The 25,008-nt window shown below is 38.9% G+C and overlaps 1 protein-coding gene across 17 annotated transcripts in view; it reads right to left on the bottom strand.

Moving 5' to 3' along the window:
* Positions 1 to 25,008, bottom strand: part of EYA4 (EYA transcriptional coactivator and phosphatase 4) — a 155,585-nt gene that overhangs the window by 59,806 nt on the left and 70,771 nt on the right. For all 17 annotated transcript variants that reach the window (XR_003398009.1, XR_003398010.1, XM_026845055.1 and 14 more), the window contains one exon: positions 16,497 to 16,546. Coding sequence is in view for 13 of the 17 variants with exons in the window: in XM_026845055.1 (XP_026700856.1) it covers positions 16,497 to 16,546 (50 nt within the window). In the remaining 4 variants the exon portion in view is untranslated. The remainder of the gene's footprint in view (positions 1 to 16,496; positions 16,547 to 25,008) is intronic.

Raw genomic sequence — 25,008 nt, 5'->3', positions numbered from 1 at the left:
CCTCTGTGATAATGTATTTAATGAGGGAAAAAAAAACTTGGGGGGAACAACAGCAGTGGAGAGGAGTGAGTATATGTGAGAGAAACAACTCTGTAGACCATGAGACCAGTGAAGAAGGAGGGGAGGAGATGCCCCAGGCGCCAGAGCAGAGGTTCCCCTGCAGCCCGCGGTGCAGCCCATGGTGAGGCAGCTGTGCCCTGCAGCCCACGGGGGTTGGCACTGGAGCAGATCTCCGTCTGCAGCCCGGGGGGGGCCCCACGCTGGAGCAGGTGGATGTGCCCGGAGGAGCCTGTGACCCCGTGGGAAGCCCACGCTGGAGCAGGCTCCTGGCAGGGCCTGTGGGCACATGGAGAGAGGAGCCCACGCTGGAGCAGGTTTGCTGGCAGGACTTGTGACCCCATGGGGGCCCCACACTGGATCAGTCTGTTCCTGAAGGGACTGAACCCCATGGGAGGGACCCACGCTGGAGCAGTTCATGAAGAACTGCAGCCTGTGGGAAGGATTCATGTTGGAGAAGTTCCTGGAGGACTGTCTGCTGTGGGAGGGACCCCACGCTGGAGCAGGGGAAGAGTGTGAGGAGCCCTCCCCCTGAGGAGGAAGGAGGGGCAGAGATAATGTGAGAACTGACTGCAACTCCAACCCCTGTCCCCCTGTGCCATTGGTGGGGAGGACGTAGAGAAAATCAGGAGTAAAGCTAAGCCGAAGAAGGGAGGGGTGGGGGAAAGGTGTTTTAAATATTTGGTTTTATTTCTCATTATCCTACTCTGATTTGATTGGTAATAAACTAATTTCCTCAAGTCGAGTCTGTTTTGCCTGTGACAGTAATTGGTGAGTGATCTCCCTGTCTTTATCCCGACCCACAAGCCTTTCATTCTATTTTCAATCCACTGGCTGAAAGGGGGAATAGTAGTGGCTTTGGTGGGCACCTGGCACCCAGCCAGTCAACCAACCACAAGTAGTTTGCAGAAAACCACAGAAAACTGTCTATTCTAGTACAGTTCAGTTGGCCACAAATCCACATTACATAATTTTCTCACCGCTTTATGACTTTCATTGGGAATGAATGTAATTTCCCTCACACAATTAAAAGACAATGTAAAGTTAATTTGGATTTCCACACCTGTGGATAGAATAATTTCTAGGAGCCATTGCGGGGATTCTCCTGTTGGACATGTAGTCCATTTGTCCAAAGCCAAGAAATAATAAAATGAATAGATAAAAATCAAGACAAATCAGAGGTGGGGGGAGGGGGGATTTCTTAAATTATTTACCTCAGAATAAACTTCCATCTCACCATCTCAGATTTCTTCAGCTACAAACTAGAGGTCTACACTAGGAAACAGGCAGGCTGTTGCTGAAAAGGTATACAATGGGAAGCCTTTTTTCCTGTATGGCTCCCCTTCCACTTCACCTTCCCACCCTGCAGTTTGGGATTGGTTTGCTTTGATGAAGGCAAATGATAGTTTTATATGGGAAATTATTATATTCTGATATAATAAACTGATGCACACAAAAAAAGCAAAGCTATGCAGAGTGGTACCTTTTGGCCAGCTGGATCCCAGCCTTTGAGATGTCTTTTCTGGGTTATCTAAACGTGACAGCCACAGGTTTGATGTGATACAGCTCAGAGTCTATGCTCCAGGCACTGGAGGAAGTATCTGGAAAGGGGTAATGTGGTGTCTGAAGAGATATTTCCGATCTTCTCAAAGAAAAAGGCAGCTGGCTGGAGAAAACCATTCCAGGAACCAGACAGAGAATATCTAAACCATTAAGTGTCAAGGACCAGGGACTGATGTAATAGCAGAGAGACTGGTAGAGACCTCAGTTCTCTTGAACGGGCTGGCCCATCCTGAACCTGAGCTGTACTGGAGAGTGCCTGAGAACCAGTTGGCATGCACCAAACCCCCACCTAGCACAGACCCTACAGCAGCAATGATCCCATACCTTAACTCAGGCTCAGGCAGGGGCATATGTTTCACATGCTGCCACAAGCTCAGCCATGCAGCCCACAGCCCGCAGGCTGCATCACACGGTTCCTTGTCCCCGTGTGAACAGAAAATACGTGAAGGTACACACAAGGTTAAACTCATGTTTAACCTGCTGTTTAAAAAGGGTGACAGAAGTACGTTTTGAAGACATTATGTAGGCATTTAAATAAATCAAAAGTGATAATGACACTGCGGTTCCACGGGGAGCTGTCAACTATCTAACTTACATGAAATACATACTATCGGTTTACAGATATGTAAGATCTAAATGCAAGTCTTTGGATCGCAGGGCCACATTTTCAGAGTAGTTCACCCAGCAGCTCCTGTTTCCACTTCTGATCACTTCCAGATGTTATCGGCACTTGCAAATTCTGTGGTTCTTACAACATGATGAGCTGTGTCATAAACAAATAACAAACACTTCTGTGGAGATGCCTGGAACGCAAACAGCAAGCCTGTGGCCTTCCCTCCTGTGCCACAACTTCTGCAGAACAACTGTTCAGAGCCCAAAAATCTGCTGGGCATTTCAATCCTTTCTGCATCTCTGACAGGTGATCTGGCCAGAGGTAAGGAACAGGTAACAAACACAATGACTGGAGAACATCATTAAGTCTTTCTTTGGTGTTTTTAAGTCTAATTTGAGCAACAAAGACTATTTCTCATATATAGAGAGGAACATGGAGATGATCAGCTCTGCCAGTTACTAGCCTGTTGCTCACCTGTCCTTTGCAAGACATAACCTTCGAAGCCACACTGCTTACTACACAGAATTTCAAAACATCTCAGGGAAAACCTAAGACAGTGATCCTCATGACAGTCTGATTTTCAGTGGAACAATGAAAGGAGTTTTGAAAGGGCTGTCTGAAGCCCTGATTTCTTATGGACAATGGATAGGGGATGCTCTAGCACCTTTGTATATTAATGAGAGGAAAATGCCCTCTTCCAAGCCATGTTAATGGCAGACTAGGACAGAAAGAAGCATCAAAGCAAGAAGGTCCTCCAAATCCCTGGTACTCACCCACACATGGGAAAGAGGAACTTCTAGGAGTAACTTTATCACTGTGCTATCTTCAAACTACCTTTTTTTTTTTTTTGAAAGTGATATAATTCCTCATAATCTTTCCTAGGGTGCTGGAGACCTGCTTTTGCAATGGGGTAACTCTTCCATTTAGATCTGATGTACCTCTCAAGTACTTTTCATTCTGGGCTTTATTGTGCAGTAGTTGAAGGTACACTTTCAGCAAAGGGGCACATAATTCCTTCCCTTGACCTGCTGCATAAAGACTATCACAGGGAAGATGGGACAGCTAGGATGCCTGGGTTCAGATATTGGTGCCTGATCTGTGTCTACATTATTAACTGAAATATAGTAATTACATTAGTAATTGCAATATAATAATGTCAACTTTATTCATGTGAGACAACATTTAAGTAAATCTAAAATTGGGAAATCGGGGATGAAAGGCTGGGAATTTTACTGTTGGCTTCAATGGAGTCTGGACTGCAAAATAGAAGTATGAACTCATATTTTCATAACAAGAGAGCACAGGGTGGATTATGTCTAACTTACCCTGAATTGAAATGTCTGTTTTATTTCAAACTAGTTATTGAAACGTGGTTCTTCGTCTGCAGGGATTGCCCAAGGGAAAAGAAGCTCTTTCAGGGTGCTGTATTAGAGAGATCATACCTCATTTCAATGTAATTTCTTTAGCCACCAGTACAGAGGCCTTGCAAGAACTTCATCCACCTCCAGAAAGGATGAGTTATGATGACAGACTGGGCAGAATACAAGAGTTGCCAAAAACTTGTAGTTTTCATGATCCATTCAAACTTCACATTTTAGTGAGAACATTCTGAATCTTCTGGGTTTTTTTAAATATGAAATACAGAGAGTTACTGGCAAGCAGTCTTAACATGGGAAACATTAACGCATCTCACTTTTAACAGTGAAGTTCCCCTTAGAAGTTAAACCTGATCTGAACCTTGGCTCCCAAGCCAAATATTCCGTAGTTTACCTCATGTGGAGCACATTATGTTTGGCTCCAAAACAGTTTGTGTCAAAAGCAATTATTTCTTTTCTCTAATCGCAGTCACAACAGCGAGCGAGGTTTAGAATATAAAATAAATATACGCAACTTTCTGACTGCCTGATGCTTTAACTGCTTCAGCTTCTGATTATCCCTGTTAAGTACGGGAGACTATTACCTGTACACCTGAAAGAAGAGGGAGATTATTGCATTCACTCTTAGTAACTAATTACATTAAAAACAATTTCTATTTTGTGCAAGAGAGGGAATGTTGCCCTGATAAACGTACTTATGCAGGTTGCCCTTTACAATTGATACCAAATGATTACATTTCATTTTGTTTCACTGTTTGATTTCCCCAAGTCATTTTATAATTTGAGACTTAAAGCATACACACAGTTTTTATGAACCTTTTTAATTTGGGGTGAAGTAGGTGATTTTTCTAAGAGTCAATAAATATTTGTCTCTAAGGGGTCTGGGGCACAATCCCCCCCAAATTATCCCCTTGAGCCACAAGAAGCAGCAGGTACCAGCTGCAAAGCTGTAACACCTCCAATTGCAGCTCAGCCCATACTCGAGCCAGGTGAGGGGAATATTTGCCTGTTTGGGCAGACCCATGGGATTAGGGCATGGGCAGAGCCATGGCTCTGACCCCTCACTGCCCCTGCACATGCACAGAAGTGCTGGAAACCAGCCCGCCCAGTGGAAATTGTCCTTTACAGCTCCCTCTGCTAAAAACCCGGCTTACACCAAATGGCTTGACCTCACTATGACTTCTGACATAGTGCCTACCCTTTAAAAATCATTAAATATCCATTTCTGTTCAAGTCCTGAGGAAAAAGCAGAGCAGAAGGAAACAAACCCTCCAGTGCCGTTGGTTTTTAAGTTCATGGACATCTATACTGCAGACTTAAGACTGCAACTTTACTGCATTTAGCACAGGTTCCCCAGTGGTTAAGAACCTGGTTTGTGAGACAGGGCACTAGGGTAGGAGATGTTAGTAATAAATACCATGATTGCTTTTTATAATTCAATTATTTTTGTTTCTTGGCAAATTTTAAAATATTACTGTTGTGAAACATGGTATAATAATGAAATGCTAAGGGGAATGAATATGCTTCTCAGTACTATTTTGAGAAAGTCATGAAAAGCACTGCATCTTTGAGAGCACAGGGGTTTTTTTTCTGTTTAATTTAATCTACATAATTAGAAGGAAAATAAGACATAAGCCTGAAATAACATAGGAATAAAACATGATCTTATGTCTAGTCACCTGCCAATTACTTCTACACCAAAAAGCAAATAAAATCCCCAAAACCCTTAAAAATTAAAGTGGCAGAGATTCAGTTGTAAATTGAAACAGAACTAAAAGGAAATTCACCAAACAGGATGTTCTCCCTTTCTGCTCTCTTCTGTGCTGAAGAAGATAACAATAAATAATTCTGCTAAAAAGTCAATCCATGGAATTGCTTCATTTATTTGGGCACTATGTATGCCTTTCTCCATAGATCTGCCAAACGTACCTTCCCACAGATTTGCTGCTTCAGTCCTGGGCCTCTCTTAAATGGCAGACAAGAATCCCCTAGGAACTAGATTGAGACCATCATGCTCATTTTCACATTTAACCAAATCCAGATTTGAACTTGGGTTTTCAAAGGTGGACGGCTAGTGGAAGGCAAGCATGTTTCATGATTCAAGGGGAGGTAAAGTTACCCCTGCTCTACAAATGACATAAAGTAATTTCCAAAGAAATTTGACAATAATACGGACTCAGATCACAGTAAATTATATCACTTGGCAGCTAAACTGGAGAACTAAGTCCAGAATTGCCAACAAAACTCAAGACACACATTTGGATATATGGAAAGCTTTGTAATTTTTAACAGAAAGGAACCTACACAGGCATCTTATGAGACCCATAAAGAACCTTATCAGCTGGAAAGGAGTGTGTAAATTCTGGGGATCAGATGAAAGTTTTTTACTTTTTTTTTTTTTTTTTTTAAATAAAAGCATTCAAAAGCAGAAGATAGAACAGACAGACCATCTGCAGTGTAACCACATAAAAGACCCCTGGGCAAATCCAAACCCATTAGCAGAAGTGCTTGACAAATCTGCCAAAGAGCCAGATGCTGCTTATGGAGAAGTCTCTTTCCCTACTTGTCATCTGGATCCTCTGACTTCTGTTCCCAGAGGAGGACAACGATGACTGGTGCTCAGACTAAGCTGTGTGTGGAGAGAGCTGAGGCAGAGTCACCCTCTGATAAGGCTACCTTAACATAAAGAGAGAAGACCAAGTCTGAAATATTAAAATAGTCTTAACAGACACATATATAATGTGTGGAAGATGCAGATGTTAGAAAACGGAAAGCAAACCTGCAATCGGTTTACTTGCACGTGGTCCCTTTTTATATGGATTTCTTTAGTTCATTCTATTCTTGTTTCCTACTTTTTTTTCCCTAATGACTGATCAGAATCTTGTAGGACGGGAAGGAGATTATTTTTGGCATGTTAAATACTAGTACAGCATACTAACTGCATGGTGTTAGTTAAATGCTTATTGAGTACATAGACTGACTGATGGTATTTAAAATGTGTCTGAACAGGTTGTGAAGTATCTAGCCAAGAGCTTACACCTAAAAATACTTGAGGAAAAAAAGTGATTCATTTAAAAGGTAACCTGTACCAACCTCATAGTAGGGGATTTGAATCTAAATGGCAAATTTTTTTAATGTCTGCATTTTTCTAGGAATCTATTCAACTAGATTTGAAGTGCAAAGTAGGTGGAACAAAATACTTTTACTATTCAGACTCACCAATGTAAAATATATTTGGAGTATGCAAGAGGTCAAAGAAGCTGGAACAGAGTCTGAATTAGTTCTCCTGTGTACTGCTGTAATGTGATATGACAGAGCAAAAAATAGACCAAGGGAGAAAGAAAGAAACAGAGCTCCTTCTCTTTGAGATTATATGTGCTGCACTTGAAGAACCAACACTGTCATTTTATGGCTCAAAATCCAGTTTGATTTTAGGATAAGGCTCTAAGAAACTACTGGATTAAGTAAAAACACTTGCAGGTATAATCTTAGGTTACCTTCTTTTACTCAAAAATAGTATTTACTCTATCCCAGGACATTCCTGAAGGTTCAAAAAAATTAAATTCTGATTGCTACATTAATTAATACAGAAATACATGCACTGTCTTTCCCTCTCTTTGAAATTCAGGAAGACTAGATGTACCAAAAAATACTATGACTTAACAGATCAACACATTCAGTATAAATTAGTCAAAATGGGGGTGGGTGAGTAGCGAGGGAGAACAGAAAGGGAAAGGGAAATATAACGAATGCTTGTCTTCTAAAGGTCAATCACTTGGACCTTGCCCACCCTCTTTTCAGAGCAGCAACATACTCACCTCACACAGAAATTAACTTCAGCCAGCCTGGTGAGTGCCAGACTGACATCTTAGAACTGCTGGCAATCCAAGGGCACTTCGCAGCAAGTTAACAAACACTGGCTAGTCTACAATGCAGCATGAAGAGCAGACATAAAAGTGAACTTAAATACTATCCATCTATGCAACTGCTTATAGCTCAGACTATATGTTGGGCTACCAGAGCCCACCTGATGATCTGACAGAAGCAAGCTGTGTCACAGGCAGGTGGGGGGGACACTTGCCCACTCATTCACATGGGTATCTGATCCTTTCAAAATAGATGAGTAATAGCCAAGTGCACGCTAAGCTCCTGGGATGACTTTGGTCCTGCTGCCTCCACACACCTGTAGCGCCAGCTAGAGAAAGTGGATGGGGTAGAGTGACAACAGCCTTGCAAATGGACTCAAAATCATATTTAACTGCTGCCATCTGCCTATATGTTACACTGTACCAACTGTTTATTGAGTAGTAAAGGAAGTAGAACACACGTTCTTATCATTTCTGCCTGGTTTAAGAATAGCTGCTGTAGTTGCCCAAGTTATGCTCTCCAACAGCACTCATGAATAAAAGGGATGGTAAAAGGGGATGTGAGATACCAACGGAGGACCTGCACCATGCACTGCTGTACCTGTCCTCCGAACAAGTTGTTTTGAAATGCTGACTAATGGATTGGATTCATTACTGGTAACTGATAAATCAATTTCCAGAATCTTTGATTATAATATTAATGTTAAATTGTCTGTGTACATTTTTGCTTATAGATTGTTATTTCTGGTTGAAAGTTGTTTTTAGTGTGCCTCATATGAAATTTTGGAAATTTTTGTTGTGTTCAATTCTTCAGTAGTCTCTTTTCTGGTTTTAGTTATTGTGATTGTTGGTTTTCTTGGTACTGAACTGCCATTAATACTTATTTATTGACACAGCCACAGAGCTTCATTTTTGCAAGCTTTCCCCAGACTTTATAAAGTGCAGTAAACAAGCATTTAAGTTGACTGACACTCACCATCCCACTGCCTATGATGGCAGAATACACGTAACAGTAGTTCAGCATGTGTGAGGGTGGGTTTATGGCTGGAGCATGATAAATAACCTGCACTCTTGAGCAGGCTCAGAAATCACAAGGCACTTTGGAAATCACAACTATGTCAAAAATACTAATCATACAAATACATGGGATGGTTTCAGTCCTCCTCACAATTAACCACAAACATTCACAGAAGAAAACTTCCTTTCTCTGAAGAAGGACATGTGGAAGAAAGAATGATAGAAGAATTTAAAACAGAGATGGGTACACAGCAATATCTTGGGAGGAACCCTCTATGCTCATATAGTAGTAGTGGGTAAGCGAGTAATTACTCAAGACAATGGAAAATTTTCACACAGATCAGTCTAGGATAGCAAAAGGGACTAGATTTATGTGTGTTGGTTTCAGGATACCCTGGTTCAATTCCCCACTCCAAGAAATATGTAATACTTACACCAAGTGGAATGGCTTTCATAGCAGCCTAATGTTTAGGGCATTTACTTAAGATATTTAAGACACAAGGCTATAAATGGTGAATAAAAATATAAATATCAACTGCTTTTTAATGCTAATATTTTTGTATTTGTTGAGTGAAAACCAGGAAAAATTAAGCAGTCATTAAATATTTTAAGAGTAGGTGGTTCAAGCCATTTTTCAGTAGGATTTTAACAATTTTCAAAATACACCTAAGCCAACAGGAATGATAGCACATTTCTAAGGGAAAATCAAATAAAAGAAATCCTTTAAATTTAAATTAGTACATTGCTGCATGCACTTGCATAGTATCTTGCATTATCTACTCTATCTCATAAATAGGACATATTCCTACCAACAGATAACAATAAACTCAGAACTGTTAGCATAGCATGTTTCTCTCTTTCTCGGAGACCTTTATCACATTTCCAGGTGTATTAGACTTTTTCTGTTTTAAAAATCAGTTTTAAATCATTAGTGGTGGTTGGTTCTTGCATTCCAGTAGCACAAATCCATACTGGAAAGCTCTTATCTTTCACAGTGTGTGATATTAGACAAAAATACTATGTACCTGCACTTAAGAGTAACTCCAAAATGTCCAAATTATGTCTACTAATACTTCTGTTAAATACTTGTTTATCCTAGGTTTTTGGGGGTTTTTTTTTGTTTGTTTGTTTTTTTTTGTTTTTTTTTTTTTTTTTTCAATAAAGGGATATCAATTTCCAAAAAGTGTTCAAAACTTCTTGGATCTTGTTGCTTTTGTTTATTCCAAAGTCTGACTCACCACTGATTCAGGTTAATGAAAGTCTTAACTGACAAGATCTAGCCTGGGCTCACACAGAGAAATCATTACTAATATAACAGAAAATATGCTATGCCCAATTTTAACAAAAAAACCCCAGGAATTTGTAACATAAAAAATACATTAATTTTATTGTTAAAGTCACAGGGAACTGTTAATATAAACCATTCAAATTCTTCCCTCTGATGTCATCAGTTGCCATGTGTTTGCACTCTAAATCGATTATTGTGATTTCTGTAAACATATCATATATATTTTTAGAACTCTTTGGGGTCTTGATCCAAAGCCAACAAAAACCAACAGGCAGACAGTGACCAGCTTCAACAGGCCCCGGGTAATCAGAAGACAGAATTTCTGAAGTTAACAAATGAGAACATGAGCATACAGCGAGCAGAGAGATACCACACAGACTTCTCTAAAAATAGGAAAGACTTGTGCTGCCTGAAAACGACATGCCTGAAAATACAACATACATAGCAAGGCAACATACTCCTTCCAGCAACTGTCATGCAATTGTCCTGGATGCTGTATGTCATTCAGTTACATGTATCTGCATAGTCATCTCACTAACTATGTTACTGTGATTGACTCCAACCGCCTAATTGGCATGCAGACTAAATACATGCACCGAACCTTTAATAAGTAGCAGATTTGTATAAAACATTCTCTTGACTGCAAACTAAGCCTGTGTGTCTCAGAATGTAGCCTTTATGAGAAACCTTATTCCACAACACAGTTATTTTAAAACTGGAAAGTTGTGATACTTTTTTTTGCCAGCCACTGTCTTGACTGAGAAGTCTGGGCTTGATCCTGCCAAACATTTCTCTTAGGTGAAGTGTTTATAACTATAATGGTCTCACAGACATGAATGCTATATTCTGACAGACATATTATCCCTCCTGTCGACTGGATTTTTAGTTCCAGTTTGCAAAATTACTTGTGGCAATCTTTCAATTTCAACTTTATTTATCCTGTCTTTACATAGCAAATTTGTGTTGCTGGATCTATTCCTCTTTATAGTTTGCCCCAAACCCAAGAAATACTAGCAGCTAGTCACAAAGTGTTTTTTTCCTGGCTAAAGAATAATCTTATTTTTGCTTGTATACCTTTCTAGAACTGAACATTTTTGCAGAAAAGCAGAATCTGTAAAATCAAAATAAATGCTTTCACTGCCTTGCTTATATTGTGTATCTAGCTGGTCTTCTTGTAATAAATCAGCAGTGCAACAGGTGATTGCTGGTGAAGTCTGCATGGTTGCTCAGGAAAAGAGGGATACAGTAAGCTGTCTTCATAGTCAATAGAAAGAAGATCTCATAAATGGTAACTCAGTGCCTCCCTTACACATGTACTTCAGGGTGAGATGAATTTCACCTGAAGAGACGAATCAGAGTCCTCTCAATACCTCATTTCCTCAAATGAAGCCCATTTATCACGTCGTTATGATCGACAAATTATTCTGTAGGTATTGTGAAATACAGCTGAGCTACACTACTCCTGACTCAGAAAAGCATTTAAATTACTCTCTAGCCAAGATAAGCTACATATGGTTCACAGACATCAAACCTTTAACTTCGAAAAAAACTTCTAACACATGGATGAGAAGAAAATGAGGGAGCGTAATGTGGCTAAACAGCACAAGTGAAAGCTTGGTAGTCTGAGCTTGCCCATTTTTACTGCACAAACAGTACTATATACTTTTTCTATTATAATTGCTGAAAATTTAATGACAATTTCCATAGCTGTTGCTGGCTTTTCTTGCTTGGCAGCTCACTCATAAAGCTCCTCTTCACCATGTAACAATAAACATTTGTTGTTCATCTGAACTGCAAATGAACAGGAAGGTACTGCTGGTCTCACTCCCCTAGGAACTGGTATGCAGAAGGTCAACTGTGTTGAAGCAGTCATGGGAAAGGCATGACAGCTTCATCACAGAATCTGTCAGATGTCTGTAAAGCTTGGATTTGGGTTGAGGTTACAAAGTTAGATCTGGTAAAGATGGACGTTTACATGGTATTACAATAAAGCCAATACCTGACTGAAAGAATCAACCATCATCATCATCCTGAGATAAGACTGTAAAGGTCTTGTTGAGGGAATTAGTCAATGAAAGGGAAATCTCAGGTGTATTCTACACAGTCCAAACTGCTGAGAATGAAACACATTTGATGATCTGGTTGTCCGGAATATGATGTAGAAGATGCATGTTATTTTCCTTTTCATTTTTGTTAAATATATGGATGACCATGGAACACTGTTCAGCAATGCACTCATGCAATATTAGACTAGCTCAGGTACAGTAAGTATAGCGAACAGTGTATTCACAACAGTTCCCACAAACTGCAGAGGAAACTAACCTTGGTCAAGTGAACTGTCTGAAAACTGTGGTAGTTCTCACTAGAATTCAACACTACCTATTTACTTACAAAGGAATTAATGACAGCAATTGTCTCTGGACATGTACACTCATTCTATATGCTGACCAATGAAAACCAGCCTATTTCTCATTTAGAAGCTTTAAGAAAGACTTTTAAGATGACAAAATGGAAACAGGAATTCATATCTTTTAAATCTTACTATTTAGTGCACTTTTAAGCAGTGTGGGTGTGGAAGAATAGAAACAGCAATCATCTGATGAACAGCTGCCATTGATGCTAAGAGCCCCACTGAAACCTGTATTAAATTGAAATATTGGAGATCTTTCTTATTAAAAATCCCTCTGTGCTTTTTTGGACAGCCTGTATACTTGGCAACTGTGTCTGTGCAATATTTATTAGTGATCATCATCAATGAATTTGTAGTTCAGTAATCAATTTGTCTAGCCAGTACTAATGCAATAGCCATAATGCCTCTGATTACACTCTTCTTACAGCATCTGATAAAGTTTTAAAAGAGAGTATTTACTAAAAAGTGGCTTCTTTTCCCTTTCTTTTGCTTTTAGAAATTTTTTTTTAAAAGTATATAAAGGAAAAGACAAGTCAGGAAGAATTAATATAGCTTGAGATATTGGATCCACAGGTTTGTAGTAAAAATTATGTAACAAGACTGTAGGGCTTCTTACTCCATAGGGCTTAGCTTTAACTTACCAATACAAAAATTCATTGCCCTTCTGCAAATACAGAAGCAATGTCTTTTTGACATCACTATCTATTTTCACAAGTTAATTTCTCAGCTAACTTTCATCCCAAGCTTACAAAACTCTTTCTCAGATCTTCAAGTTTTCCCATTTTTTCCCCATAGATATAATCTTGACAATGTAAAGATCATGGTTTAAAGAGGGAAAGTCAATAAAATATATGGCCATTTTGCTTTACCCTTCCGGGACAAAAAGAAACTGTGTCTCAGCAGTGAGAAAAATCTCCTAATTCTTCTGCAGACTCTTCATTCCTCTCCTTTTTACCACAGAGTAAAAATGCATGGACTTTAAGGAAGTAGCAGAAAGCCCTGCTAAATTTCCATTTTCTCTCCCTCCCCTCATTTCTTTCCTCCCTATTTCATTTTATAGCCCAGAAAACCCAATATTTGTTGTCTGATCTCAATTCCTGGTGTGACTTTGGTCTTACAGTGAAATCTCTGGCAGGCCTGTTGGGAAGAGAAGAAGGATTTGGCAGTAGAAGAGATGTGTTCATTAAGAAGTCTTGTCTCAGAGAAAGATGCTGCCCTGGGATGTGCAGCCACACTGAACGTGCTGTAGCTGAGTGTGAGCAGAAGCCTGGAACTTAGTATCTACCCTTTTATCAGACTTCAGAACCACACATATTCTAATGTCTAACTCATTTCCATAGCAAGGTCTTGGGGTGTGAGACTGTAAGTATAGCTTACAAGTATTAAGGCACCAAAACGGTCCCTTATTAGAATTAAAATGGCTCACTTGATTATCTACATAAAATGGAGCTCATCAATGACTGCAAACAAGTTAACTTTCATGCACTGCACTAAACTTCAGCAAGCTTCTAGAACTGTTCAACATACTCTGGATTGGCACTATTTTAAAGTATACACATCATATACGAAAATTAAGAGCAATGGATGTTTATAGGCTCTGAACACATGAACTTCTCTTCCTAAACTCGCTAGTGAATTTGATACAGGGCCAGCGTGCTGGAGTTGTCACCCATGCATGTTACTCCTGTCTCATCCAGACCTGCAGTATGACAGTTGGCAAGTCCCAACCATTTACTGCCTCCATCTCACACACCAACAGCTCCAGAAAGCTGTAAGCATTTTGAATGACTGGAGAGCTATCCAGACTTTCAGGGTGAATTTAATTTTTACTACAAAATTATGATAAACAAATGCCATAATATTGATATAGCCATGAACCACCATGATTGGGTATAATACCACCATTTAGGTATAATATCTAAACATTTGGGGATAAAAGGAAGTATTCACAACCAGTTCAGAGGGATTTGGCAAAATAACTTCCAAGAAACTTTTACAAAATTTCTAAGACAAAGTCATTTGTGAATCAGAATTTGTGACAGAGATACTGAAGTCATGCACGTTTCCTTTTGTGTTTACAACTTCCCTGTCCATCACAGCTTCAACTCAACTACAGCTCCCTCTCCATCCGTGCAGTTTACATGTCTGTTAAGATAACAACCACCTTCTATAAATAAATGCTGGCAAGGTTGATATTTACTGCATGTGTGGCTGGATACTTCTGGCAAGCATTTTTTGATATGCTGCACAGGTTAGTAAATTCCCTTTAAAAAAATCTACTAGTCACATCTGCAGTTTGAATGTTTCTTTCTAAAAGACAAACCAAGGCCAAGCAAGACAAAGAATCTGCTGATACACACATGTCACTCCAAAAATTCTCCTGACAAAGTTCCCACACCCAATTTAATTACTTCCCTACTGTAAAAACACTTTCCATCTGCATTTATTGTAATAGTTTCAAATCCAAAACCAACAGACTATAAAGCTAGCTAAATAAATGAATGATATTGGCCTTAGGTCCCAAGCCAGGAGCTATTCTGTAAGGCTGTGTGTCTCCAGCATTCATTTTTATGCTGATGTTTCATTTTATGCGCAATGTTTTCACTTAAGCCTTGTTTAGAGAAGAATTACCTTGCTCCAGGCTTTAAAGTTTTATGTGCTGTGCGATGCCCTCTAGTGCCGCTCCAGCCAAAGGTCTATCAGAGATTCCCCTGCAAGACCAAAGACGCCTTGCGAATCGAGACCTGACCAAAAAACCCTGCTTCAGGCTGTATCACAGCACTGCACACGCTCAGGGCAGGAATTCATTCCAACTGTATCAGATATATCCTCAAATTGAGGTCGTGGAACTCAAAATGGAAAACATTTCTGTTTGAAAAAGCACCTTCAAAAAATGAAACTATCAGATTTAGCCTCCAGACTGACTATATGTAACATGGGTTCCCTTTTGCACTTGCAAGAAAAGAAGTATCCTGTTCTTCAGACTTGGTACGAAGAATCTAACTACAGCTTATAATAAATGGCCTGATGTGAAGAGGAAATAACAGGACTTTGTATTCTGGGTCTTCAGGTTTGTTGCAATATCATACTCTAATTAAACGACATCAGACTATGGACTTCTTTCTATTTTTAAAGAACTGAGATATAATAGTCTCATTTGAACAAATAAGACGCTTAAAACTATGCGCATGTTCTTTGCTAAACTGGGATTCTCCATGCCATCAAAGTACTTGGAAAGAGCTTGATCTTTATAATGAATTTTAGTCCAAAGCAGCAGTGCAACAGATACATGTTTCATTTAGAAGTTATTAAACAAGGACTGAAGCGCAAAACATCCCTCCACTGAAGTCCAGGGCAAAATTGCTACTAACTTGACTGGAAGCATACTTGAATTTTGTACTCCCTTACGCACACTCAGTTCTTACCAAACTAAATGAAAGAATGTATTAATAATTTACATGAGCTCATGAAAGAAATTCAGATGATGTACAGCACAGCTCAAGCCACAGATATTATACTGGCCTTGCATATTACAGGTGACCCCCACAGGATCCTGCAGCAACAGTGGCACAAAGACAGTTAAGGATGGGACTGAGGGGCACACCTTGAATTACTTCACTTTTCTGAGTTTTAATCACAACGTCAGTGTGATGTCATGTTTGTTCTGTGGTTCTCCCCTCACAATTAAAGCTTCTGAGTTTTTGTGAAACTGAAATAGGTCTTCTAAACAGAAGCAAGACAAAGATAGACAAAAACAACCAAAATTTTTGGTGCAAACCACCAAAAATTTAAGAAAATCATTACAAAAGACTATGTTTGAAGTTACTTTCTGTATGGCCTCTTCCCAACTTATGAACACAATGGCATGTTTTTTGTAGGTGAAAACGAAGTTTTGATAAAGATTAATTTTCCCAAAGAAAGACTGTATTTCCCACACTGAAAATAAACTATATTGTCAATGAACTTCAAGAATCGGGTATGCAGTGAAGGGATAAAAGAATAAAGTGAGATTTCATTGCACAGATTTCCCTATGCTGTTTAATAGTTTGTTTTTTTTCAAACTGAGGATGACAATTCAGTGTTAGGGCACCACCTGAACTCAACACCCTAGATGCTAGCCCACATCTTTAACCAGGAGAAGGGAAAAAACCTCTTCCAGAGTGAAACCCACTTAGATTGATCCAAGCCATTCATTCTTTGCAAGACATGTCTCTTGCGCTCTGATGCCACATAGCTGCAGCACAGCTCCGCCTCACACCCCGCCACCGCGCTCCAGTCAGTCGGTGTTTGCCCTCCAGTACTGTACCTGGGATTCTGTGGCTCTGAACCATCTGACTCCGTACACGGTTTCTTTACCTGCAAAAGCAAATGAGTGCCAGTTACTCTCATTTGAAACACAACTTCCTCGCTCATGGTTCACGCACTTACAGCACTTAAAGTGGATCCAGGTCTGCTCACCATGATCTCTATAAAATACTTCCCGCATTTTACAGCAGCAGTATGCACTACTAAACAGTGTGTTTCATTATTATCCCATGAACAGCTGCCAACTGCACTTCCCCAGGCTCCATTAGTATGTAAAATGTTCAGCTAAAATAGCTCGGGAGTAGTCTAACTAGGAACAAAGAAACCAAAGAACCAGGTTCCCCACTTCGAAACGAGAAAGCCATACTGTTCTCAGCTCGGTAAAGAAATGTTTTCCCAATTGATACCGCTTCTGTTTCCTGCTAAAGCTCACAATAATAAACACCAGATTCTGGGGCAGAGCATGGTGTTAGCTAAATAATTCATATGATAATTTTCATTTTGTAAATCTGCTAATTGTATGTCAATTGTATTTTCCTGTCACATCAATGAACATATACACCATTTTCACTCATATTTGTAATATATAATTACATAAAAGCTATTTCAACTTTCAGTTTAATTTTTGCAATACATTGCTGTAGGTTAATTAAAGGTGAAAAAATCCATCACTTTCAAATAAAAATAGAAGACTGTTCTTTTGCAGACTAGGTATCTCCTTGGGATCTTCACGATTTCCTGCAAAAATTTAATTGCACCTTCTGGTGATCTGAATTTCTTGTACTTTCAGCAGAGAAAAAAACATTTTTATTCACTTGTGTGCTAATGCAGAATCCAAGGCTGTGTGGGAGGTTTCAAAACTCCATTTTTAAAGCCACCTAGAAACATCATAGTCACTCTGACTCACTTGATGTGACTGACACAATACAAAGAACATTCCCATTACAACCAGGAGGTATTCAACGACAATTTTGGGAATACCTTGCATCAAGAGATTCTTCTACATTTGTTTAATATTTTAAAAGCATTTCAGAGAGAAAAAATGTGACTGTGACTCACTTCTAGTCATTGGCAAAATACTCCCCAACTTCAACAGAAAAGAGATTAGGCTAATGCTAAGTATTTTCCCTAAACGCTTCAACTGAATGCCATACACCACTCAGACATTTGAGTACAAGCATGGTTCTATAGATGGTCATTTTTATTCTTCATTTGCACCCAGATACTGAAAAAACAATATGATTACATACACGGTTATTCATAGAAATCAGTTTTCAGTAGCAATAATGAAAATTTCCCTATGATGATCATTTAAAACTGTCTTTATTATTGTAGCAGGTGTCATCAGAAACACTAACGGTGGCAAGAAACAAAGGGTCTTCTAATTATGTTTTGCTTGATTTTTACTACAAAACTTTTTTCAACCTATCCATTTATTCAGTTTCATCACCACTAATTTTCCTGCTCTTGGATTCTTCACTGTTCCTACTGTGCTGCTCCATGGACTTGGTAGTCATAGTGTGCCACTGAGAGATGCGATGGTGCAGCAGCTCAGCATGAGAGACAGTGAAGGCTCATGTAAACCCAGAACTCACAGGCATGATTTCATAAACATCCAGATGTAAACATCACTACTATAGGTCTATGTTCACTATGCTGCTATTAAAGTAACATTAGATCTGAAATACAGTAAAATATTTGAGATATAAGCACATGATTGAGTACCAAGAAAAATGCCCACAGTGTGTGTTAATATACAAACCAGAGAAATGTTCCTTCAAAATAGGGTACTGTGTCAATATCACAGGTATCTTTTCAACAAATAAATTCAAAATCATTCAAAGACACTGAAATTGAAACAGCCTTCCCTTGAGAGGAAGTATGTGCTTTCAGAAGCAGATTGTCTCAACCAAGTTACAGAGGGACTTGGCCAGAAAAAGAATCTTTCCATTTAACATATAATATATAATTTAAATTCATTAGAAATATAAAGTATAAAAATATAAAATATAATAGCATAATACAATTAAAATTAATTAAAAATATAAATGCATCCAATTTATTTAAATAGTAGTAAACCTCCTCATTCTTTGTCTCTTCAGCAGATACCCACTTTCAGGCTATTTTTGCTATCTCCTTGCTGTTAATTTACAGATCTCACTCCCCAGGTCAGGAAAGTTAAACCACTGACTGTAACTGGTAGCTGGAGAGTCTGACAGTCACCCAACACATCCCAACACCCTGATTTTGCAAAGTGATGGCAGGTCCTGTGGTGGACAATTACCACAGAAGTCCAGAGATAATTCAAACACACACTAATGCTATCTGAGCACTTTAAGTGTACACAATATATTAAGAGCCATGGTTTTCCTGGGCAGGGATTGAGAAGTGCTTCTTCTTCCTAGCAATACCTAGGTACTCACAGATTAATTGTCCCACCCCTGCCCACACTACTGCTGCATCTTGCATTGACCAACATTACAAAGTAATCGAAATACCTGATTCTGCTTTGCCTGTATAGTTAACATTAAAAAAAAATGCTGACAAATTCTTGTATACCTTAAAAAGGAGTAGCAGAAAAGCCACTGACCAGTTATATCAAAACGACTGACGTCCTGTGAGATGCCACAAAGTTTGGGGGAAAAAGAGTATTTTGTATTCAAGAATACTGCAATGAAAACAAAATATTTTTTAAAATAAAAATATTTTAGGTTTTCAGCTTGGTAAATAGATGATGCAGTTTATCTTTGATTATTCTCTGAGGAAATGTGCAGCATAATCACACAGTATAGACTTGTCTTTTCCTCTGAGACTAAATATAAAGTTCATTGTGTACATTTACGGTCCCTTTTTGAGAGAAAACATTTAATAAATAAAAATGTTATTTCTTAAAGGAGGAACAGGCACGTGATTTTCTTTCAAGTGGCCATAAGTAATGAACATCATTTCTCTTTAAGGCTAGTCAAGTAGCAAAACACATTTTGTTATCCATAAAATTATGCCACCCTAGAAGGTGAACACAAAATCACTGTGAAAACTTTCCATCAAAGACTAAATATCATTTCCTTTGTCTTCAGCTGTACTGTTTTTCCTCTTAATCTGCCTTGCTGACTGTTTTCAAAATAACTACCTTTCACTAACACCACATTTATTTACATTCTCATATGTTAAACGCTATAAAAAGAACCTTTTTCTTTATTCCTGCTCTGTTTCCTTTTTTTTTTTTTTTTCCTGTTTACACAGGTTTTCTCACCATTTTACTTACATCCATGCTGAGAATCATTCATAAGAGTGGTAAGATACCAGTTTCAGTTTACATTTTGTCAAACAGCAGAAATCTCCTACCATGGCTGCGTACTACAAAATGTTAGAAATGTTTCAGCTAAAAATCCTTCAGTCCAAATTTTTTGATAAAACATGCTGTTGTGTTCATATTTTGAAAGTCACATCACTATGATGCTGAGTGACTTTAGTGCCTGCAGGTTTGGAAGCAGAATCCCCAAACTGGAGGTGAGGGGAGTCCAAGGTGTGCCAGTACCCAGGAATCAGCATCTCTGTGAAATGGTGCTTCAGTTTGTGAGCTTCTAAAAGCCCTGTTTCACACCATTAGTGGACTCCTGTTGTAGTCTGGCTCCTGAACTTCTGAATACCCTGTCTGCATTGAATACTCTCCACTTCAAAACTGAGATGGCCTTAAGTAAGATTTAGGATTACTTCTCCTGAGTGCTAGGAGCCCCCCTGACATCAGGAAAGGAACTGACATTAGCAAAACTGTTCCTCTTTGCTATGTCAGTCCCATTTCCCACTGTGCAGATACCCAGGTAATACCCTCAAAAGGAAGAACCCTGTAGACTCAAATATAGGGAGGAACAGGAAAAAACAGGAACAGGGAGACGGAGCAGAAATCAGGGGACCAAAGAAGAATGGGATCTGCAGGGAGCAAAATTAGTGGAGGGCAGAAGCCAGGTCAAAAAAAAACGCTGTAGAGGTAGGAGTTGGGTGTGGACTGTGGAAGAGTACTGGGGCTGGCTGGGATGGGACAGCACAGCACAGTTTGCTCTCCTCTCCTCTAATCAGATTTGGGGCTAACACCACAAACACAAGCCGGAGCATTCATCAGGGATTTGTGAAACTCACTAGTAAAGTCTTTAGTGACCAGTCTGCCCAGAGTAACAGGCTAGTTCTGCTACACTGGCTGCACTGCAGACTTAATTAATGATCCACGCTGGGAAACTATACTTTGAACTTACAAGATGGTGTATGAATGTTATGTTTATCCAGAAAAATTAAGGTCTAATTTGACTTAAACTGGGGAGAAAATAGTCAACATCTTATACAATTTCTGCCTTATTCTCTGCCTTGGTTCATCAGATTACACATGGGAACACTGTTTTAAGTGTCTGAAACTGTGAGGGCACTGTGAAAAAGAGATGCATTTATTAAGAACTGAAGAACTTTGATTAAGATATATGAGAAATATTAACTTGACAAATGATTTTATATTAAGTATGGACTTTTGACATTTCACATTTAACAAATATAGACTGAGGAACTTTAAAAAATATATATAACTACACATTCACTGAAAAAATGAGACATGCCCTGGAAAGCCTAGTATGACATGTAATAAGATCTGCACTACAATGCATAAGAGACTGGATTTCCACAGGCCATATTAATTCTGGCATTTCCTTGCTTCTGATGTTTTCCTTTGCAACATTAACATCCTTTTAACATGATTTTATTGGACCTCATTACACTAGAAGTTAAACCATGAACTGGTCCTGGTCTATGAGGTGTTCTCACACACACACTCGTGGTATTAAACTCGTAATGCAACACAGGTGAGAAATCCCCTCTAACACAATAAGCACAGCTGAAAATCTTGCAACATCAGCAGTAACTTATTCTGGCAATGAATCTGCTGAGGTCCCTCATATACTGCATCAAATACGGCCTTGAGCATCCCTCCCAACTCGTCAGGCATGCAATGGGGCGGAGTAGAGCCTGCGATGCTTTGGGTTCGGAGGAGCAGCTCTTCATGGTGGACTTAAGGAAGCCAAAACAGAAAGGAGACAAGAATGAAGAGGGAAAATACTCTTTGCAGATCCAAAGACAACTCAAAGCACACCTAGGTGCTTGCTCAGCCTTGCTGACACCACTTCTGTTTGGTTGAGTGTGGTCAGAACAAGTGCACTTCTATTGTTCGGATACTTCCCTACAAAAATTACCTCGATGAAAGCTTCTACCCCACTGTCCAGGGAAAGGGACACTGTCTGTGAAATGGGCCTGGGGAGGATGGGGTGTTCAGGGGAACAGTCTGATGGAAATATCTGAGGAGAATATGGCTCAGGATATCTGTGACACTGCTATGAGAATCAATAGTAAAGAAAAGTAGCTTCTCCTTCAAATACTTTTTTGATGCTGACTTTGACACTGTTTATGTATAGCTTTATAACCATCTTGACAACAAAATCCTGAACAAAATAGGTGAACAAAGATTTCCTTTGCTACCATAACACCCTTCATTTCTACCATAAAACAAATAATGACATTTTCTTGACCTACAAAAACAGGGCAAGGACTAGCTTAAAGATACATTGCGGGGATTTAGTAACAAACTGTAGCCATTCTGAATGTGTATGTTTTCAAACATATTTTAAGAAGATATACAAATATTATTGAAAAAGAAGCAGTTTTTTGATGGCTAAATTCAAATATATATAGCTGTGTATGTCTTGTGAAGCCAAAATCTCAGTGAAGCTTCTGCAAAAACAAACAGAAATGCTGAAGATGCTACAGAAAGATCTGGAAAGAATTCTAAATAACACTAGATTTCCAACCTAATTTTTCACAGTAAATCACCATTATGCTACACTGCTATAGGTCTCATAAGGGTTTCAGTTACTTAAGCCTAATAAAAATAATAATAAAATACATAATATAAATATATATATAAACAGTTTATATGAAAATGTAGTAAGAAATTAACATGTGCATGAAAATGTAATACTATATAGTTTACTCTCCATCAAGTTTTAAGTAGTTTTCTGACTTAGTTAAAAACCCAAACACTGATGCTACTGTTGAGTGAAAGTCCTTGAAGCAATAGAAAATTGATTTTTTTTCCCTGATTTTTCACAGTTCAGACAGTATACATAGCTGTATTTTAACTGAAGCACATCGCAAAGTAAATTTATCATATCTCAGCAAATGTGATCTAGTTCTAATCACAATGGAAGAATGAGGGAAACCGTGCGGTATGAATCAACTTAATTTCAGGGAGAAATCAACAGGAATTCACTAGAGTGAATTTAATTCACTAATTATTTTTTTTAAATTAAAGGCTATATGAGCTAGTTAGTGAAACCAAATTTTCAGTTCATCAACTAAACTAGGTTTAGTTATTCAATAGTCTTTGCCATTTTCTTATGGTATTATGGATAAAATTACGCCATCAACTAAAATTGACCAAATCAGATTGAGTTTTGAGTATGCATTTATAAATGAAAGTGCAAATTATTAAAAAGTTTTGAGTATTGAAGCAGACTGCTGAAGTTGAAGTTTGTATTTTATGTAACAGTAGATGAAACTTCATATTTAAAGACATCAGACATATTTCCGTGTCTTTAAGAGGTGGGAGGAATAAGAACACTGTGGACACTCTGGGAGCATGTAGCACAGGGGGGAGAGGAAGGGATGGGAACAGAGGGAGTTACCACTGTTCCAACATCACTTCCATTTTCCATACAAACCTTTCCAAAGATAGATATGGTCATCATGAAATGTATCATTGCTATCCTCCTGTCTCCCTCACCTCTCACCACACTAATGCAGTAGCAGTGCTGGTCTGCAACGCTATGTGGTGTACATCTAACCTGCAATGAAAAATAACCCAGAGCGGATACACACATCTAGCATCAAATACCTGCAGTTTAGGCACCTACATCTATCTAAGCTAGTGACCCTAAGGCTCCTTTACATCTAACAGAAAGATACAGATATATTTCACCTGACCTAGATATTCATTTATTTCAGACAGATTAATTATGCCAACCAATAATGGTTGCTACTCTCCAGTGACTGATGAAGAGGATTGGTAGCAGAGAAAACACTGGAAATGGAAGGGTGCTGCCGGACAGTTGAGGGAGTGATCGCAGTCTCCACAGCTTGTGTGCCTCACTATGTCTTCCATGAAATCCTCTTTGTCTGCAACACTGACTACAGCGACAAAGAGAGATGGCTCCTGATGAAGTTTCATGCTTTAGAGCCACAGCTTCTTTGAACCAGGACTCTAATAATCCTGAGAAGGAGCTATCATTTACAAAGCATATATTAATCTGCTAAACGCTTCCACTTTTTGAGATGACATCACCACTGCCACAATGTTTTAGATTTTCCATATAAACCTCTGCAGAGAATAGTGTAGATGAAACTTTGACAAGGAACCAGCCTACAGACAGGCCAAGAGGCTGCAAAGCGGCGCTGTATTTTCCCTAGATCTTATTTCACCCAGCTGGAATGATGAGTATCGACCCACTACAGCCCTTGCTAGTGTGCACAGTACATAGAAAATCTTTTTCATACTTACAGGGAGACCATAATGATTATTTCTTTGGGGAACACTGCAGGCATCAGAGACAAAAGCCTTTGTGCTACTTAAATCAGAAAGATTTATCCCATATAAAATTGTGTTTCTACTGAAAAGTTTTACAGGAGGAGGTCTCAATGAAATGTATTTATGAAATAAATTGAAAAAATCTAATACAACCTTAACTCCTCATTTTTCTCATTTGTACACTGTCTTTGGGGTCAAAACTTTCCTTCCTTGGTACTTTCTTGCTAGTGGAAGGGTTTCCTACATGTTTGTTTTTGCAACCTGATTAATGGGTTCACTCAGTTCAGAGCTCTAAGCTTCTTTCAAGCCTTTTATACCTGCAAACATTTTAAAAACACATTTTAAATTGCCTTTGGCACAAGTGCACTTTAAAAAATATCGGATGGTGAGATGGTCAAGCTATAATTTTAAGCAATTGCAACCTGTGAAGTATCTTCTACATCTTGAAATGTATTTATACATGTATTGTGGGAAAAACATTTTTTTTTCTCTTTTTTTGTTTGTTTGTGTTAGATGAAAGAAGGAAATATGCCTTCCCTTAACTGGTGGGGCAAGCAGGGCAAATGCCACACTACAATAGCACTTTTTGTTTCAGCATGGGTTACCTAATAGCTCAGAGCTCACAGAACACTTTCCTCTGCCCTGCTGGGAGGATGGGCCATCAGGCTGGCTCCCTTCCCAGAAAAAAAAGAAAGAAAAGGAGATAGCTCCCCATTCAGCGGTTGCAAAGGCAGGGAAGCTCGACCAGTCTGGATCGCATCTATTGTCCAAGTAAATCAGATTCATGAAGAAATACTAAAGCACTAGCAGTGGAAATCTCTCACATTCCTTTTCATTCTCTCTTTTTTTTTAAAAAAAAAACCAACAAAAAAACAACAACAACAACAACAACAAA

This window comes from Athene cunicularia (assembly GCF_003259725.1).
Source record: "Athene cunicularia isolate RWA chromosome 3 unlocalized genomic scaffold, athCun1 chr3_part1, whole genome shotgun sequence".
NCBI classification, from domain to species: Eukaryota; Metazoa; Chordata; class Aves; order Strigiformes; family Strigidae; genus Athene; species Athene cunicularia.
The sequence above is the reverse complement of the archived record's forward strand: the minus strand, read 5'-3'. Positions and strand labels throughout refer to the sequence as shown.